General features: G+C 34.3%; 1 protein-coding gene across 6 annotated transcripts in view; it reads right to left on the minus strand.

The window, feature by feature from the left end:
- FAM149B1 (family with sequence similarity 149 member B1) overlaps positions 1–20,571 on the minus strand; it is a 75,716-nt gene that overhangs the window by 48,315 nt on the left and 6,830 nt on the right. For all 6 annotated transcript variants that reach the window (XR_569871.2, XR_569872.2, XM_008696036.1 and 3 more), the window contains exons 4-5: positions 2,716–2,858; positions 1,797–1,913 (exon numbers count right to left, since the gene is read on the minus strand). Coding sequence is in view for 4 of the 6 variants with exons in the window: in XM_008696036.1 (XP_008694258.1) it covers positions 1,797–1,913; positions 2,716–2,858 (260 nt within the window). In the remaining 2 variants the exon portion in view is untranslated. The remainder of the gene's footprint in view (positions 1–1,796; positions 1,914–2,715; positions 2,859–20,571) is intronic.

Genomic DNA, 20,571 nt, shown 5'->3' on the forward strand with positions numbered 1-20,571 from the left:
TTTTAACTTTTTAAGGAACCTGCATACTGTTTTCCAGGGTGGCTGCTCTAGTTTGCATTCCCACCAATAGTGCAGGAGGGTTTCCCTTAGGGCGCCTGGGGGGCTCATTTGGTTAAGCATCTGCCTTCAGCTCAGATCGTGATCCAAGGGTCCTGGGATGGAGCCCCTTGTCAGGGTTCCTGCTCAGTGGGGAGCCTGCTTCTCCCTCTCCCTTTGCACCTCCCCCCCCCAGTCATGCTTGCTCTATCTTTCTCTCTCAAATAAATAAAATCTTTAAAAAAAGAGGGTTCCCTTTCTTCATATTGCTTGTCAACACCCATTGTTTCTTGTATTGTTGATTTTACCCATTCTGATAGTTGTGAGGGAATAGTTCATTGTAGTTTTGATTTGTATTTCCCTGATGACCAGTGATGTTGAGCATCTTTTCAGGTGTCTGTTGGCCATTTGTATGTCTTCTTTGGAAAAATTTGTGTTCATGTCTTCTGCCCATTTTTAAATTGGATTATTAATTTTGGGGGTGTTGAGTTTTATAAATTCTTTATATATTTTGGATACTAACCCTTTATCAGATATGCCATTTGCAAATATCTTCTCCCATTCCATAGGTTGCCTTTTAGTTTTGTTGATTGTTCGCTGTGCAGAAGATTTTTTTGTGATGAAGTCCCAGTGGTTTATTTTTGCTTTTGTTTCCCTTGCCTCAGGAGACATATCTAGAAAGAAGTTGCTACAGCCGAGGTCAAAGAGGTTATTGCCTGTGTTCTCTTCTAGGATTTTTATGGTTTCAGATCTCACATTTAGGTCTTTAATCTATTTTTAAAAAAGATTTTATTTATTTATTTGAGAGAGAGAGAGTGTAGACAAGTGGGGGGAATGGCAGAGGGAGAAAGGGGAAGCAGACCCCTACTGAGCAAGGACCCAACGTGGGGCTTGATCCCAGGACTCCGGGATATGGACCAGAGGCAAAGGCAGATGCTCAACTGATGAGCCAACCAGGTGCCCCCTTTAATCTGTTTTGAATTTATTTTTGTGTATGGTGTAAGAAAACGGAATAATCCTATTTAGGTTTATTTTGCTGTTGTTTAAAGAGTCTGAGGTATTCAAAAGAATTAGCTATTCTAAATAATATACTAATCACACAATTTAAGCTAATAAACTAATAGTTTAATTTCTGTAAAGAAATTAAGTTGTAATTAATATTACATGTTTAAGAAAAAACACTTTTTCAAAATTTTTTCAAAAAATCTTTTTTAAAAAAGATTTTATTTATTTATTTGTCAGAGAGAGAGAGAGCTTGAGCACAAGCAGAGGGAGCAGCAGGCAGAGGGAGAAGCAGGCTCCCTGCAGAGCAAGGAGCCTGATGCAGGACTCAATTCCAGGACTCTGGTATCATGACCTGAGCCGAAGGCAGACGCTTAACCAACAGAGCCACCTGGGCGTCCCTCAAAAAAATTTTAAAGTGTGTTTCTCAGACCCCTAAATTTTTTTAACCCAGTCTATCTACACTTTATTTCAAGAAGGAAGTGCCCGTATTTACAGATATATATAAATACAGACCTAGAGGTGGATCTAAATAACAAAAATATCCTTAAACCCTAGGGAATGTCTGTCTTTTCAGACAAAAAAAATTATATAATAAAATTCTTATATGCACAAAAACTATAGTCAATCTTAACAGAATTTTCTGTGCTTTATTAAATACCAACAAGTAAAAAGTTTTTTAATCCCCTAGTATAACTGGCAGAATATAACACTTGCACATTTGAATACATAAATACTTACATATTAGAAATACTTACATAGTAGAATCTCTTTCTTGAGAAAGCGTTGCCTCATGTGAAGCTGAAACAACAGAAGGGGATCTAGGATACAGCCCATAACCTTCACTTGGAGTGATTATCTGCCTACCCAGAATCCTTCAAATGAACAACATAAAGAGACAATTAAGCATCCTCACCTGTCATTCATACAAAATGTAGATATTTTTGGAACAAATCCTCTGGCTCTACATAAAAGTCCAGTACATACTTAGTCTGAAACTGATTAAGAATAATTCTTGAGAGAAAATATGAATCCAGAGTCTTATTAGAGGTATAGCTCTCTTCCAAAGAATGGAGACGGAAAAGATAAAGCTATAGCCTCCCACTGTTGAAAAAATCCAAGGAAACTGAGCAAACATTTGTAATTTTCCCTCCATCCTCTACAATAATCTTCATAAAATCTGCCAAAATGGATGAAAGCCAGTCCAAATTAGTGAAAACTATGAATTATATTCTTAAGAACATGAGGCTTTATAAGTTTTAAGTATAAATTTTAAGTCATAAGTACAGTAATGGGGTTTCTGAGAAAAGTTTCCTAACAGCTTATGTCTGTTTTCAGGTATACATAAGAATTTTCTTGTAAACAGTGTAAACAAACACATTTTCTGACCCTCTTGCTCAAAAGAAGAGCTGTTTGGACAGCCATAATACACAGATCTCAGCTACTGGTATAGAAATTATTTTACTCAATTAGGACAACGTAGTGGTAGTTATGAAAACTCCAAGAGACTTCCTTCAACTTGAATTTCCTCTCAACTGAGTCTGTACACCAGATGGCCTTATTTACATTCATTAAAACCAAGCCCATAAAGATTTTAGAACAGAAGCTTTTTTGGATATCTACTTTTCAGGTTTTAGTGTTAGCCATGAATACAGGCCAACTGTAGGGCTTCAATACCTGAGGTGAGGAAAGCTACATGTCCATTGTTGGCACTCTTCTTGTAGACTCTTAGTATGCACACTCAACTTCTGCTCATACAGGAGCTCGTCAATGGCTGTGAACATTGCCTGGACTTTTTCAGTGGCATTTTGATCAAGTTCCTAGAAGAAAATACCACACCAGAATATTTAGGTGAGCTTTTAAAATCATAAAGGTTGAAAGCAATCAAATTTTGTTTTCAGTACTTAATCCATTTGAAATACTGTTGAATTTCCATGAAAGAATAGTTAGTGAATTTTTGTATCTTAAAATATTCAGATTTCCTTTCTATTCCTATTTAAAGAAAATTTATAGAAATGTCTACTTTTTTAAAGTAACATTTTCTTCATCATAAAAATACTATGTTTATTGTAATCATTTTGAAAGATCCAGAAAAGTATGAAGAAAAAATTGAAATTACCAATAATTCTACCAAATATAATGACTGCTAATTTTAGTATAGTTGCTTGGTTCCAGTATTTTTTTAGAGCTGAAGATAGATAGTCCTATACATTTGACTCTTGAACAACATGGGGCTTAGGGGTGCTGACCACCACCTCCCCCCCACACGCACAGTCAAAAATCCATATATAACATTCGAGTCTCCAAAAACCTAACTGCTAATAGTCTACCAGTGATTGGAAGTTTTACCAATATCCCATATTTTATATATGTATTACAAACTGTATTCTTATAATAAAGTAAGCTAAAGAAAAGGTTATTAAGAAAATCATAAGAGAAAATACATTTACTGTACTGTACTGTATTGAAAAAATCCACATGAAAGTGGACCCACACTGTTCAAACCTGTACTGTTCAAGGGCCAAGTGTGTATGTATTGCTTTGTAGTCTGTGTTTTTCAGTTGACAGTTTCGGTTGTCCCCGCCCTCTGTGATTCTTTAGCAGCAGCCATACGGACAGACGGCTATAAAATGTAAATCTGATCATGTTACCTGATTCTCTGCTTACCCTCTACTTCACCTGTATTTATGCACCTTTTTATATTCTGGTGGAAGAAAAGTTAAACCTTTTTAAAAAGTATAAGATAAGAAATCTGTATTTTCACTCCAAGAATGAAAATCAGCTTCTACCCAATTAGAAAAGGTTTGCTAAATACATATGAAGGTTAACTTTAAAGACTGTTGACCTTAAAAAAATAAAAACAAAAGTGAGCTATTTTACAAGCAAAATGAGCTTATTTGGGAATAGCAGAGAAGTGGAACTGGGGACAAGCTAACTGATGGCAAACCACAGGCAAGGCTAGAAAAGAGGAGAGGGGCTTGCTTTTCTGGTGAAAGGAGGAAGCTAGAAGGGGCTGTTATGGCTTCTCATTGGCTGAGGGTAGTGGCTGGGCTGTTGCTGGGTAGGAAGAAGTTCTTCCTTCCTTCCTTCTGTTAGGGTATATAAAGTAAGCTTCTTCCTGTTGGGGAATGTGAGTTATGGCTTCTTATGGAGGGTGATAGTGTTTATTTAATGTTTAATGATATTTCTTTTATTTATTTTCACAAGACTCAACACAAATAATATTCTTAAAAATTTCTTACCGTTTTCAAGCTCCTGGCGGGGGTACAATGGGACTTTACTAGTCTCAGTGAAATTTCTTATTTTTTTTTTTAAGGAGGGTCAAAGTTCTTATTAGAGATGAGAATGGGATAATGTTGAGAAAGAAGTGACTAAGCACAATCTCCTAGCAAGATATCTTTTTTTTTTTTTTTTGCGTTGCATGCATTTTTTAAGAAATATTTAACTCCAGTATAGTCATCAACAGTGCTATATTAGTTTCAGGCATACAATACAGTGATTCAACAATTCCATACATCACCCTGTGCTCATCATGACAAGTGTAGTCCTTGATCTCCATTACTCTTTCACCCATCCCCCAGCCATCTCCCCTTTGGTAACCATGTTTATTCTCAATAGTTAAGAGCCTGTTTCTTTACTAATTTGTTATTTTTTTCTATTAAATATTTATTTACTTAAATACTGTTCTTCTTCTTGTTGGTATTTGCTTGTTACAACTTTTCCCATTCCTTTATTTTCAACATTTGCGTGTCATTCTGTCTTTGACATGTTTATTTAAATAGCATGTAGCTGGAATTTTAAAATCCAATTTCAGAGTCTCTGTCTTTTATTAATAGGTAAACTTGATCTACTTTTACTTATTATAATGTGCAATATTTGGATTTATTTCTACCATTTGTTTTGTGTTTGTATTTATCCTTCTTTTTCTTGTGTTTTTTATTCTCTTTTCCTTCTGTTACAGTTTTCTTTATTCCCCCTATTAATTTGGAAGTTATTCATTATGTTTATATTTGTTAGTAGTTATACTTAAAATTTTAGCATCCATACTCCTTTATTTTTCTAACAAAGTCTAATTTTTTTAGCATTTCTGTCCTCCACTGAAACAAAGCAAGAACTTTGATCATTTTATAATATATACTTATATCAAATCATTATACTGTACATCTAAAACTAATATAAAGTCATATCAGTTATATCTCAATTTTTTAAAATAGGGGGAAAAGGGAGAACAAAGATATGAGCCATGTTGTGTGAGGATAGAATCCACAGAATTTGATGACTGATTTGATAAGAGAGATGGTTAACGAAGATGAATCTGAGCCTCTATGCTGGATGACAGAAAGGATGATGCTAGTAATAATAGTGAGCATTCATCAAATAAGATCTCCTTAACTGAGAAGATCTCAGTGGTCTTTATACTAGGTAACCAATCAGTACCATATCTTTTTTTTTGTTTAACTTTTTATTTTGACCTAATTTCAGACTTAGTATTAGGTATCTTTGAAGTAGGAGAGGTAAACACTTGGGACTTCTCAGGAAACACTCTTACCAGTCCTTTTTCAAGTTTGTGCTTTGGTGTGTCATATCTGTGTACTGTTGTCTTGCAGACTTTCTCATATTTTTTTCTAAAAAATTGACAGTTTTTGCTCTTACATTTAAATTTATAATTTTGAGTAAATTTTCTATATGATGTAAGTTAAGAATCTAATTTCATCTTTTTGCATATGGATATCCAATTGTCTCAGCAATTATTTATGGGGAAAAATACTTTCCCCGTTGAATTACCTTGGCATCTTTGTCAAAAATCAATTGACTCTAAATGTAAGTGTTTATTTCTGGGTTATCAGTTCTGTTCCATTGATCATTATGCCTATCCTTATGTTAATACCACACTGTTTTGATTATAGCATCATTTTATTAAGTTTTGAAATATGATAGTGTAAGTCTTCTAACTTTCCTCTTTTGTACAAGTTTGTGCTTCTTTTGTTAAGTTTATCCCTTTTGTTCTATTGTGAATTAAATTTATTTTTTATTTTCATTTTCAGAGTTGTTCATGTACTAATGTATAGAAAGATTTTAAAATTTAGACACAATTCATATCCCATGAAATTCATCTTTTTAAGGTGTTTAAGTTAGTGGTTTGGGGTATTATTTCCAGTGGTTTGTAGTATATTCACAATTGTGCAGCTATCACCAGTATCTAATCCCAGAAAATTTCATCACCTTGAAAAGAAACCCTGTCTCCATTTCTCTTTCTACCCAGTCTCTGGCCACAACTAACCTACTTTTTGTCTCTGGATTTGCTCTTCTGGACATTTATATACATGGAATCATATAATATATAGCCTTTTGTGTCTGGCTTCTTTCACTGAGCCTGTTTCGAAGGTTCATCCATAGTATAGCATGTATTAGGACTTCTTTTCTTTTTATGGCTGGATAATATTCTATTATGTAAACATGCCACATTTATAACTGATTTTTGTAAATTGATCTGATATACTGTGATCTTCCTAAAGTTATTTCTTTGTTCTGGCAGATTTTGTGGGGGCAGAAAGGGTGTGAACTCTTCAGAATTTTCTACATCATGTCATCTGCAAATGAAGATAGTTTTATTTAGTCCTTTCCAATGTGGATGCCTTTCATTTTCTTATATTAGCTTATTGCAGTGACTAGAACCTCCAGTACAATGCTGAATAAAAGTGACAACTAGAACTGGATATTTACCCAAAGAATAGGAAAACACTAATTCAAAAAGATATATGCACTCCTATGTTTACTGCAGCATTATTTACAATAGCCAAGATATGGAAGCAACCCATGTGTCCATCTATAGATGAATGGATAAAGAAGATATGGTATATATATATCTTAAGTGCGTGTCCACACGCACACATGCACACACACGCGTGAATATTACTCAGCCATGAAAAAGAACAAAATCTTGCCATTTGCAAGAATGGATGGATCCGTGGATGGATCTAGAGAATAGAATACTAAGTGAAATAAGAGAAAGACAAATACCATATGATTTCACTCATATGTGGAATTTAAGAAACAAAACAAAGAAAGAAAAAGAACAAATCAAGAAACAGACCCTTAACTATGGAGAACAAATTGATGGTTATCAGAGGGAAAGTGGGTGGGAGCAAGGGTGAAATAGGTGAAGCAGATTAAGAGTACAGTTATGTTGAGCACTGAGTAATGTATAGAATTGCTGAATCACTATATTGTACACTTGAAACTAATATAACACTGTATGTTAACTCTACTGGAACAAAAATAAAAATAAATTAAATTAAATTTAAAAAGTAGTATGTGGATATCCTTACCTTGTTCCTGATCTTAAGAGGAAAATATTCAGTCTTTCCTCATTACATACAATGTTAGCTCTAAGTTTTTTTAGATGTCCTTTGTCAGGTTGGTGAAGTTCCTTTTTATTTCTAGTTTTTTGAGTATCATGAATGGATGTTGGATTTTGTCAAATGCTACTGAGATGATGTCATTTTTTGTCCTTCATTACTACGATGTATTAAATTAATTTTCTCATGTTTAACGAGCTGTGAATTCCTGGAATAAATCCCACTTGGTCAGGGTAAATAATCCCTTTATGTTGCTAGATTTGGTTTGCTAATAATTTAAAGTTTTTGTGTCTGATTTTAAGAAGGATATTAATTTGTAGTTTTCTTGTGATGTCTTTGTCTGAGTTGGGTTTCAGGCTAATAATGGCCTCATAGAATGAATTAGGAACTGTTCCCATTTTTCTGAAAGACTGGTAATGTTTCTTCTTTAAATATGTAAATCAATTGTAGAAATACAATTGGTTTTTTATATTGACCTTTTATCTTGTGGCCTTGTTGAACTCTATTAGTTCTAATAGTTTTGTTTGTTTTATGGATTCTATCGAATTTTTTGCACACAGAATTCTTTTCTTGTGATGTCTTTGTCTGGCTTTGGTAGCAAGGTAATACTGGCTTCATGGGATGAGTTGGGAAGTATTCCTTCCCCTATTTTCTGAACAAGTTTATGAAAGATAGTCATTATTTATTCTTTTAAATACTTGGTAGAATTTGCCAAGAAAGCCATTTATGCCTGAGTTTTTCTTTGTAGGAAGATTTTTAATTACTAATTTATTTAATTATTATAGATCTGTATGGATTTTTTATTTCTTTTTGAGTCAGTTTGGCAATTGTGTCTTTCTAGAAATTTGTCAGAATTATCTAATTTCTTGGCATGTAGTTCCTTATTACATTCCCTTAGTCCTTTTCATTTCTGAAGAGTGAATAATTATGTCCCCCTCATTCACTTCTAATCTTGTTAATTTATGTCTTTTTTCTTGCTCAGACTACCTAAAGACTTGTCAATTTTGTTGAATTTCTTCAAAGAACCAACTTTTGACTTTATTGATTTTCTGTTTTTTGTTTTGTATTTTGTTAATTTCTACTCTAATCTGTATTGTTTCCTTCCTTTTGCTTGCTTTTTATTTACTTTTTTAGTTTCTAAAGGTAGAAGCTCATGTTATTGACCCTCCTTTTTTCTGTAGACATTTTTTTCTATTTTTAAAATTTTATTATACATTATATTAGTTTCAGGTGTACAACATGAGTCAATGTTTGTATATATTGTGAAATGATATATTGTGAAATGATCACAATAAATCTAGTTAAAATGTCACCATACATAGTTACAGAATTTTTTTTCTTGAACTTTTAAGCAACTTTCAAATATGCAATACAGTATTATTAACTGTAGTCACCATGCTATACATTACATTCCCATTATTGATTTATTTTATAACTAGAAGCTTTTAAATATTGACTCCCTTCACCCATTTTGCCCATTCCCCAACTCCCATCTCTGGCCAACATCAATCTGTTCTTTGCATCTGTGAGCTTGATTTCTTTCCCCCATAGGATTTAAAGCTATTAATTTTCTTCTAAGCACCACTTGAGCTACATCCTACAGATTTATATTGTTTTTCCCTTTTCATTCAATTAAAAATATTTTATAATTTCCCTTGTAGATTTCTTCAACCCATCAGTTAATTAAAAGAGAACTGCTTAATTGGGGATATCCCAAATTTCTCGGTGTTTTTTTTTTTTTAAGATTTTATTTATTTATTTGACACAGAGAGAGAAAGCCAGCGAGAGAGGGAACACAAGCAGGGGGAGTGGGAGAGGAAGAAGCGGACTCCCAGCAGAGGAGCCTGATGCGGGGCTTGATCCCAGAATGCCCAAGGCAGACGCTTAATGACTGAGCCACCCAGGTGCCCCTCTAGGTGTAGATTTTTTTAACTTAATTCCAGTGTGGTTGGGGAACATACCTAGTATAGTTTTAGTCCTCATAGAGTTATAAGACTTGTTTTATATATACAGAATATATACTATGTTGTCTTTGGATAGACTGTTAAGTCAAGTTGGTTAATAGTGTTGTTTCAGTCTTCAGTTAGCTTGCTGATTTTCTGTCTAGTAGTTCTGTCAAGTATTGGGAGTAGGGTATTGAAATCTCTTGCTGTAATTGCCAAATTTTACTTCATGTACTTTAAGGCTTGATTCTTAGATATGTATATATTTGTAATTGCTTTTTTCCCCCCTAATGAATTGGCCTTTTTAACATTATGAATTGTCTTTTTGTTTCTAGTAGTATTCTGTTTATTTTGTCTGCCTTGGCTTTTAATTTCTGTGCCCTTTCATGATCTCCTCTATATTTGCGTGCTGCTTGGATATGTGGAGAGTTTATTAGAGCGCTATGACTATCTTTTTTCTTTTTTTAAGATTTAATTAATTTATTTGTCAGAGAGAAAGAGAGGGCTGCCGCAGGCAGAGGGAGAAGCAGGCTCCCTGACGAGCAAGGAGCCTGATGCAGAACTTGATCCCAGAACCCTGGGATCATGACCTCAGCCGAAGGCAGACGCTTACCTGACTGAACCACCCAGGTGTCCCAGCACTATGACTATCTTATTTCCCAGATCTCCTTGATAAATTTCTGGATAGTCTGCCAATTCATTTTTTTGCCTAGCCTTGAATAAATCCACAGACTATCTGAGCCACTATTTTACCTCGTCTGTATGCCACTGAGTTTGCTACTGTTATTGATGATGGCATTGGGTATAGAGTTTGTCCAAGTTCCACTCCTCTCTGGTGGTTAAGCTGCTAGTTATCATAGCTTGTCCCTTTGTAGAACAGGCTCTCATTGTTCTTAACATATGGTTCTACTGATTTTCATGAATAACTGCTTTGCTGTTTTAAGTAACTTTGATTAATTTCAGGGTCCTGAAATAGTTGCTTTGACCATTTTATCCAGTTTTATTGCTGCTTTGGGGGAAGAGAACTTGTCAGGCTATTCATTCTGCCATACTAGAAGTCCCACCTCATAATTTTCTTATATGTTTTTGTCAGGTTTTAGGCCTCAGTGTTATGCTGGCCTCATAACATGAATTAAAAGTGCTCCTATTTTTGGGGAAAAGTTTGTGTGACTTGTTTCTTCCACAAAAAATGCATGATAGATTCAGTACTGAAACCACCTAGGCCTAAAGCTTTGTCTAAGAAAGTTGTTTGATTCAGTTTCCTTATGAATTTTACAACTATTCAGATTTTTTAAAGAATTTGTCCATTTTATCTAAGCTGCAGAATTTAGTGGCATAAAATTGTTCCTACTATTAATATTCTTTTAATGTCTGTAGGATTTGAGCTGATCTTTCCTCTTTCATTCATGGTATTTATAATTTATGTTTCCTTGCTTTTCTTGACCAGTATCACCAGAGGGCTTATCAATTATTAATCTTTTCAAAGGATCAACTCTTGGATTTGTTCATTTTCTCTTTTATTTATCTGTTTTCTATTTCAGTGATTTTTGCTGTTCATTATTTCTTTCATTATTCTTTGGGTTTAATCTTTCCCAGCATCTTAAGATAAAAACTTATTCAAAGCTGTATTCTTTCCTAAAATAGGTGTTTAAAGCTACAAACTTCCTTGTAAAAACGACATCAGCAGCATCTACATATTTTGACATTTTGTGTTTTTGTTATCATGCAATTCAAAATACCCTCTAATTTTCCTTGTAATTTGATATTTGGAAGCATGTTAATTTCCAAATATTTGAGTTTTTTCTAGGTATCTTATTGTTACTGATTTCTAATTTAATTCTGTTGTGATCAAAGAATATACTCTGTGAGATTTAGTCTTTTGAACAATATCGAGACATTTTATAGTCCACCATATAGTCTGTCCTTGTGAACATTACATGTGTGCTTCAGAAGAATATTTACTCTGTATTTGTTGGGTGTAGCATCAGATCTTTTATATTTTTCCTGATTTTCTAATTGTTCTATTAGTTACTAAAATCTTTAACAATAATTGTGAATTCACTGATCCCTCTATCCGTTTTCTTCATCCATATTGAAACTGTGTTAGATGTGTACTTATTTAGAATTGTTATGTCTTCCTGGTAAACTGTGTTATAGACTGAATTGTGTCCTCCTACCATGAATTCCTATGTGAATTCCTACACTGAAGCCTAACCCACAATGTGGCTGTATTTAGAAACAGAAATTTTTAAGAGGAAATTAAGGTTAAATGAGGTCATAAGCTCTTAACTGTAGAGAACAAACTGATGGTTACCAGAGGGAAGGTGGGTTAAATAGGTGACGGTGATTAAGGAGTGCACTTGCTGTGATCAGCATGGGGTGCTGTATGTAAGTGCTGAATCATTAAATTCCACACCTGAAACTAATAGTACACTGTATGTTAACTAACTGGAATTTAAATAAAAATTTGAAGAAAAAAAAATGAGGTCATAAGGGTGAGGCCCTAATCTGATAGGACTGATGTTCTTGTAAGAAGAGGAAGAGATACCAGAGATCTCTCCATCTGTACACATACCTAGAAGAAAGGCCATGTGAGGATACAGATTCTAGGAGGAGAGGCCTCACCACAAACCAGTCTGGATGGCACCTTGCTTTTGGATTTCTAGCCTCCAAAACTGTGAGAAAGTAAGTGTCTGGTGTTTAAGCACATAGTCTGTGGTATCTTGTTACGGCAGCCTGATCTAAGACAAATTGCCTCTTATCACTAGGAAATATTCTTTCTTAGGACGAACTCCGTGTTTTCAAGTTTACTTTGTCTCATATTAACATTATATTACACAGCCTACTGTGTTCATGATATATCTTTCTCTATCTTTTAAATTTCAACCTATTTGTGCCTATATATTTATAGTGCATTTCTACATATACAGTTGAGTCTTGCTTTTTTATCCATTCTGACAATCTCTGCTTTTAATTGGAGTGTTTAATCCATTTACATTTGTTTTAATTGTTGACATGGTTGAGTTGAAATCTACCATCTTGCTGTTTCTTTTCCATCCGTCCCTTCTATTTTTTGGTCCTCTCTTGTTCCTTTCCTGACTTATTTGATTAACAAATCAAGTATCTGTTAGTATTGCATTTTATTTCCCCAATTGGCATCTTAGCTTATTCTTCTTATAATTTTAATGCTTGCTCTAGAACTAATAATATGCATTCATAACCTATCAAAAAAGTCTAGTTAGAGTCAATATTTTACCACTTCATACCTCTTTCTTCATACTTCCCATTTCTCTCTTGATACTTGACACTTCATAAATGTAATAACCTTAAAATAGTATAATTTCATTTACAGTCACCCATCCTTTCAGCTGTCTTTGCCTAATCTTTAACTTCTACACATATAAATTCCATCTTGAATAAATAAGAAATCACACACACAAAAATACAGACTTTTATATTTCCCCACTTATTTACAATTTCTGGTGCTCTTTATATCCCCCTGCCCTGCATATTCCAGCTGCTTCATCTTCCATGAACGCTGATCTCTGTTCCTCAGCACAATTTAATCACCATGCCTTGTTTGGACTCTGGCTTACAAATCCATAGTCAGACAATTATCCCCACTCAGGAACCACGGTAAACAGGGGCTCTCACCTTATGGGTTTCCTTTCTCTCAGGGACTGTAGATATGTGCTTCCTGTTATCCAGTGCCTCAAGAGACACCCAACACGGGATTTCAAAGCCAGAACAGAATAAGAAAAGCATCAACCTGGGAGGGCACCCTGGTATATGAAACTGGAACCCAAGCACAGTAATAAGGGTGTCTGTGTAGGAAGATGGCCTGTTGTATGGTAGGAAACCAAGAGGAGTGAAGAGAACATCTAAGCAGTTTTCCTGACCCTGAGCAGTGCAAGAGGGGTGTTCTAGTTACTTTGGCAGTATAACAAATTACTCTAAAACTTAATGACTTAAAATAGCAACAATCATGTATTATCTCCCCAGGTTTACATCGGTCAGGAATTTTTATAGAGTAGCAGGAAAAGCTTATCTCTTCTCTGCATCTTCTGAGATATCAGTTGAAAAACTTGAAGGCTTGGACCTGAATTCATTTGAATGCCCATTCACTCAAATATCTCGCAGTTGATGCTGACTTTCAGCTGGGAGCTTCAATTCATCTCCACATGGGTTTTTCCATGTGGTCGGGTCTGAACTTCCTCACAACAAGGTGGCTGGATTCCAAGGTCAAGTATCCAGAGAGAGAGAAAGAGAGGCAGGCAGAAGCTGTGTTACCTTCTAACCTAGAAAATCATGTAGCATCACATTCACTGCATGCTACTGACTGAGGCAAAGAGTCCATTCAGGTTCAAGAGGAAAAAAACTCTCAATGGAGGAGTATCAATATCTTGTAAGAAGAGCACGTAAAATGGGATATATACTGGCATGATGTTTGAAAATACAGCGCCACAGTAGGTGTTTTCAGGTTGGGGAGCAGGTTGTTGGAGCACAAGTTAGATGAAGAGGATGTCCATATGGGAAGGCAGCCAGCTTGTAATGTTGGTACCAGAATAGAGAGAAGAAGGCTACTATGTGAGGAGTAGGCAGCCTCACACAGGATGACAGCCCAAGCAGGGTGAAGAAGGTGCCAGTATGGAAGTCAGAACTACACTGCGTGTCTGGCTCTGAGCAGGGTGAAAAGAATATCCAATGGGTGAAAGGGTGCAGGGGGTAGTGACCCAGTATAGGGTGTTGAAACATTTATGAAGTGAGAAGGATATTTGCAGAGGTTAGGAGGCAGTGGCATTGGTAGGAAACTGGTTACATTTAGGGGGATTTATCAAATAAGTAAATATAATAAAGATAATGGAACCCAGGTTTCTTATTGTCAAAGAAGGAAGTTACAAATATGAAAAAGGAAAAAACTAGAATGAACTATGTCATGTCAGAATGGAATAGAAGGAATACATATATTCCCTAGTTCGGTCCACTGAGAGGGTCTTCAGGGACAAATGAAAAGCAATGGGCACACTTAGCACCCAAATATTTGTTTCTAAATATGGCACTAAAAGGAACCAGGGCTCCTTAGAGAAGTGGCTGATTCCAGTGTTGGGCCAAAGAAGGTACAAAATAAGCCTGGAGTATCTTGTGCCAGAAAGTAAGCGCTCAAAGAAAGATGAGAACATGTCAAAATGGCACAGAAGCCAGTATGAAGGGAATTCTACTGGCTAAAAGCTGGAACAGTGTGAACTTCAAAACAAATAATGATAATGATATATTACAACTCACTGAATAAAATAGGAATCCATGAGTCTACACTGATGTAAGTAAATTCCAAAATCGAAAGTCTGATGAAGAATAGGATAGTAGCTACATAATTTCAAAGTTACCTCTCCACAAAATACTTTTTTTTTTTAGAGCTTTTTTTATTTATTTGAGAGAGAGAGGGAGAGCACGAGCAGGGGGAGGGGCAAAGGGAGAGGAAGAAGCAGACTCCCCACTAAGCCGGGAACCTGATTGGGATCATGTCCTGGAGCCAAAGGCAGACGCTCAACCGACCAAGCCACTCAGAACCCCTCCACAACATACTTTGAAACAACAGAAAAAAAAATTAAGGTGTAAGATACCACACCTTAATTAAGTGATCAAAGTGAACATTATCAATAATGGGACAAATGGAACCATGTGCCACCAGACAGAATGCAATGAGAAAAACAAGCTCATATCTGTGATATCACAAATTGAGGAACTATTCCAGATGGAGACTAAAGAGACATAAAATGTTAAGTGAACTTTTGCTATAAAGGATATTATTGGTACAACTAGTGAAATTTTAATGGGGTCTAGAGATTAGATGGTAGCCACGTTTCACTGTTAGTTTCCAGAATTTGAAGCTTACACATGTAAGCATGTGTCCTTGTAGTGCATCAAGGTAATGTAATCATGTAGTGTCCTTGTTTGAAGGAAATACATAAAAATATTTAGTACGAGGAGGTATCATGTCAGTAACTTACTCTCAAATTATTCATGAAAAATACTTCTTTGTACTGTACTTGTAACTTTCCTGTAAATTTGAGGTTGTTTCAAGTTTTTAAGAAAATAACCCTATGTAGCATTTGCAACTCTGATCTCAAAACTTGGATTTCATTCATTAAGACACAACCTTAAAAACAAAATAATGGATTTCAAAGGAATTACCTACTCTGACATACATGTGATACCTGCATGAAATGTTTGTGTAATACAAGGAAAATACCAACATTATCTATATAGTAACTAGAAACCTTAAAAAACATAATCATAGCAATAAAGGTCAACGATAAATGTATTCTTCAAAAAATTAAAATAGTTTTCATATGATCCAGCAATTCCACTCCTAGTTATATACCTAAGAATATTCAAAACATATGTCTACAGAAGAATTTGTACACAAATATTCATAACAGCATTATTCATAACAGCCAAAAAACAAAACAACCCAAATGTCCATCAACTGATGAAAAGATGAACAAAATTTTGGTAGTTTTGGAATTATATTCATCAATAAAAAAGAAGTACTGACACGTGCTAAAACACAGCTAAATCTTGAAAATATGTGAGGTGAAATAAGCCAGACACAAAAGGTCACATATTGTATGATTCATTTATATGAAACGTCAGAATAGGCAAATCCACACAGGCAGAAAGCAGATTGGTGGTTCCCAGGGAGCTGAGGGACTAGAGGGTTGAGGAGTGACAGCTAATGTGTATGGGACTTCTCTTGGGGGTGATAAAAATGTCCCGAAATTAGTCAGTAGTGATGGTTGCACAACTTTGTGAATATACTAAAAACCACTTCAGTGTTCACTTTAAAAGAGTGAATTCTATATTATGTGACTATCACAGTAAAAAAAAAAAAACCAGTGAAAATTTAACCTAGTACTAAATAGATGAGAAATCTATTAACATATAAGTAAAATATTAGAAGTTTTAAAAACATGACAAAGAATATAAATTTTTGCCAGAGGCCAATATTATCCCAGAACTCATTTCCCTTAAAAAATAGGTACTGTACACCTATATAACAGCAATAAATAGATTAAAAATGTAATTTTTAATATTATACCATATAAGGTACCTAGGAATAAATTTTCAACAAATGGACATTTATGGACAAAATTTAAACAATTTATTAAAAGATATTAAAGAAATTGATATTAAATTAAAATATTTATGGGGAGCCCAGCTGGCTCAGTCAGAAGAGCATGTGACTCTTGATCTCAGGGTTGTGAATTCAAGCCCCATGTTGAATGTAGAGATTACTTAAATAAATAAATAGATAATAAATTTTTAAAAATGAAAAGATTTATATATCAAATTCATGAGTAGGAGAACTCAGTATCATTAAGATGGCAGTCGTCCCCAAATTGACCTATGCAATTTGACAATCTGACTCTAACATACTGACAAGGATTGGCCATGACAATTACGAACAATGCAGTAAGAGTTCCCTACCAGATATTTTGGATTATTATAAAGTTACGGTTTAATTAAAACCAGCTGTATGAGTTTAGGACAGAACAGACACTTTCATATTTTAAAAAATTAATCTATAATAGAGGCAGCATAGCAGAGCAGTGGGGAGGATGCAACGATTCTCTGGGAAATGATACCACCTTCATGGAAGAGTTGAAAAAGTTATATGTGCATTTTTAGTGATCACAGTGACTAGGGGGTGCTCCAGGTATTTAATATGAAGGGATCATAAATATTAAACATCCTGCTAGGCATGAGACATTTCTGTACAATAGCCACACCCAAAATGCCCAAAATGCCCCTGCTCAGAAATCCTGAACTAGTTAGTAAATGGTGCTAAAAAAATTCATTATCCATATGGAAAAATTATGTTCCTGCTGTATATCATACACAAAAAACAATTCCAGGTGGATTATAGACTTAAATGTGAAAATTGTGAGAGTTATAAAAGCCACATACTGGGAAAAGATATTTGTAATATATTTAACAAAGGATGAGTGTACAATTGCTACTACTAACAAAAGCAATAACAGTGGCTTATACAAAGTAAAAGTTTATTTTTCTCATAAAAAAATTAGTCTAGGGATAGGCATTAAAAAGCTGATATAGTGGCTCCATGGACATCAAGGACTCAGTTTCTTCTATCGTTTCCATTCTCAGTGACACTTCATCGTCCAAGATGTCTGCTGTACCTTTAGCCATATAGTTCCATGTTCCAGGCAGGAATTAGGAGAAAAGGGGTAAAATGGGGAAAAAAGGCATTCCAGAAAGCTCCATCTCCTGACTTTTGTGTACAATTCATTAGCTACCACTACCTGTAACAGAGGCTGAGAAATAAATTTTCAACTGGTACAAATACCTGAAATTCTATAGGGAGAGTGGATATAAAGTAGGTATCTGACAGTCTCTGTTATAAACATCTAGAACAGGGGTCAGCAAGTTATGACTAGTGGGCCAAATCTGGCCCACATTCTGTTTTGTAAATAAAGTTTCATTGGAACAGTCACACCCATTTATTTACCCACTATCTATGGCTGCCTTCTCTAGACTACAGTGAACGTTGAGGGTCCTGATGGGACCTGCAAAGTCTAAAATATTTCTACTTTATCAAAAAAGTACACCGACTCCTAATCTAAAAGATAAAGAACTATTAATTAATATGAAAATAAAAAAATAAAAATAAATGGATATGAAATATAAACAGGTAAGTCACAGACTACAAATATGGGCAACAACATCATGTATGAACTCTCCAAACATAATGCTGAGCATAAGAAGCCAGATACAAAGAATACATATTGTATGATTTCATTTAAATGAAGGGCAAAAATTAAAAAAACTAGTGAGAAAGGTCAAAAAAGAAGTTATCTTTGGGGTTGAGAGAAGGCATGTAGGAGCCTTGTAGCGTGTTGATTGCCTATATCTTTTTTTTTTTTTAAAGATTTTATTTATTTATTTGACAGACAGCCAGCGAGAGAGGGAACACAAGCAGGGGGAGTGGGAGAGGAAGAAGCAGGCTCATAGCGGAGGAGCCTGATGTGGGGCTTGATCCCATAACGCCGGGATCACGCCCTGAGCCGAAGGCAGACGCTTAACCGCTGTGCCACCCAGGCGCCCCTGATTGCCTATATCTTATCTGGGTACCATTTCTCTCTCTCTCTCTCACACACACACACACACACACACACTATATGTAAGTTGTGCAATTTTTTTTTTTCTAACCAACCCAATAGCATCAGATACCTTTTTTTAAAATCTAAAAGTCTGGCAAAGATTAAAAAGTTTGATAATTCACTGTTTTGGTAAAGAGTATAGGAAAATAGGCCCGTCCATATATGTTCCTGGTGAGACTGGAGATTGGATTAACTTCTACAGAGACCAAGTTGGCAACAACTTTCAAAATTACAAAAGTGTGTATCTTTTGACCAGAAATTCCACCTCTAAAAGTTTATCCTCAGATATATTCACATTTATGTAAAATAATATATGTACAGTGTTATAAATGCAGCATTTTCTTGGTAATAGCAATGAGTATGCAGCTATTAAAGAACAAATAAATTTCTTATAATAATAGATATTCTTCAAAATATACTGTTAAGTGGAAATACAACTGGCACTAAATAGTGTATATGAGAATCTTTATGTGAAAATAAAAATTAAAATGTACAAAGTTAGCAAAGGAATCAACTACATTTGTTAATAAAGAATTCTTGTCTGGTTCCTTATTTTAATTGAAATAACTTTAGTGTTTTGACATTTAAACTGATATTTCCTATTCAATTGGCAAGCAGTCATCAAATCTCAAGGGTTTCCTCCTATCTTATTGAGACTTTTTATAAGGAATGGCTTTTGAAATATATCAAATACTTTTTCAGCATCTGTTGATTTGACCATATTTTTTTCATTTAATTCATTGACTTTAAATATACTACATTTGCAGGTACTGACCCATCTTTGTATTCCTAGAATAAACCTTACTCGATTACTAAAAAAATATCAACCCAAAGCATATAAAACTAAAATAGAACAGAATTGGGCTAGCTACTTTTATGACTGTTGGCTATAAAATTTTAAAGAATAGATATAGATAGAACAGATACAGGATAGAAAAGGAAGGTCTTCCTTCACATCATTATATTAACTTTAAATTTTAGAATATTTTTTAAATTTTAGAATATTTTAAAAGAAATAAACCTAGAATATAAACTCCAGAATGATTTTAAATAATAAATATACTTAGCAAAGTAGTATGCCATTAATTAAACTGAAAGGAAGAAAAACACCAAGACAGTTCCAAAGTAAATAAAATGTATAATTAAATACTATCTTCAATTTTAGTATCAGTTGTAACTTACAATAAGAGATTTTACTCAAAGTAAATAATCAAATGACAGAAGTAAAGGAAGATCTAAATAAAAGGACTATATTTCTAGCTAGAATACTATGTAAAGATGAGAAATGATTGGTGTATATAAAGTATTTGGCACTGGTATCTACTAAATACTCAATGAATTTTAATTCTCTCTACACCTTCCCTAATTTAATATAAAGTTATAATGCTAGACCAATTAAATCCCTGATGAATATTTTATAAAATTTGATACAAGTGAAAATAAAATTCAGCTTAAGATGTAAAGGGGACACAAATACTAAATAATTTGTTTAATGAATACTGGTAGGTTTGTCCTAAATATTTTTAAAATACAATGAAAACTATATGATTTTAAATCAAATATAGAAAAATGGTTCAAACAACATAGGTTCCACAGCATAAAAACTTAATTCATACCTCACACCATATATTATTTAAAAAGTCGGGTGAGTTAAAAAGATAAACACAAAATTCTATAAATGCTAATTAAGAAGAATATAGTCCATCTTTCTAAAGATAAAATCCTGACTAGTATAGAAATGAAGGTAGTAGAAAGAAGTAGTAGTAGTAGAACGGAAGGTCAAAAGTGAAATGGTAATATTTGATCGTTAAAAAAAATCTGCTACACGGTAAAGAACAAAAGGAAAGCAAAGGAAAGGGAAGCATTTGTATGACATTCATAACTTACAAAGAAGTACTAACTGCAATATAGAGACAACTAATGGAAATATATAGTTAGTACACTAAAAACCTCACAATAAACCATCAAATTAATTAATTCCCTTAGGATAAAATTTATATTCTTTACTATGGCCTTATATCATCTAGTCCTGCCTGCTTCTCTGATTTC

This window comes from Ursus maritimus, unplaced genomic scaffold (assembly GCF_017311325.1).
Source record: "Ursus maritimus isolate PB19 unplaced genomic scaffold, ASM1731132v1 scaffold_7, whole genome shotgun sequence".
In the NCBI taxonomy this organism is placed as follows: Eukaryota; Metazoa; Chordata; class Mammalia; order Carnivora; family Ursidae; genus Ursus; species Ursus maritimus.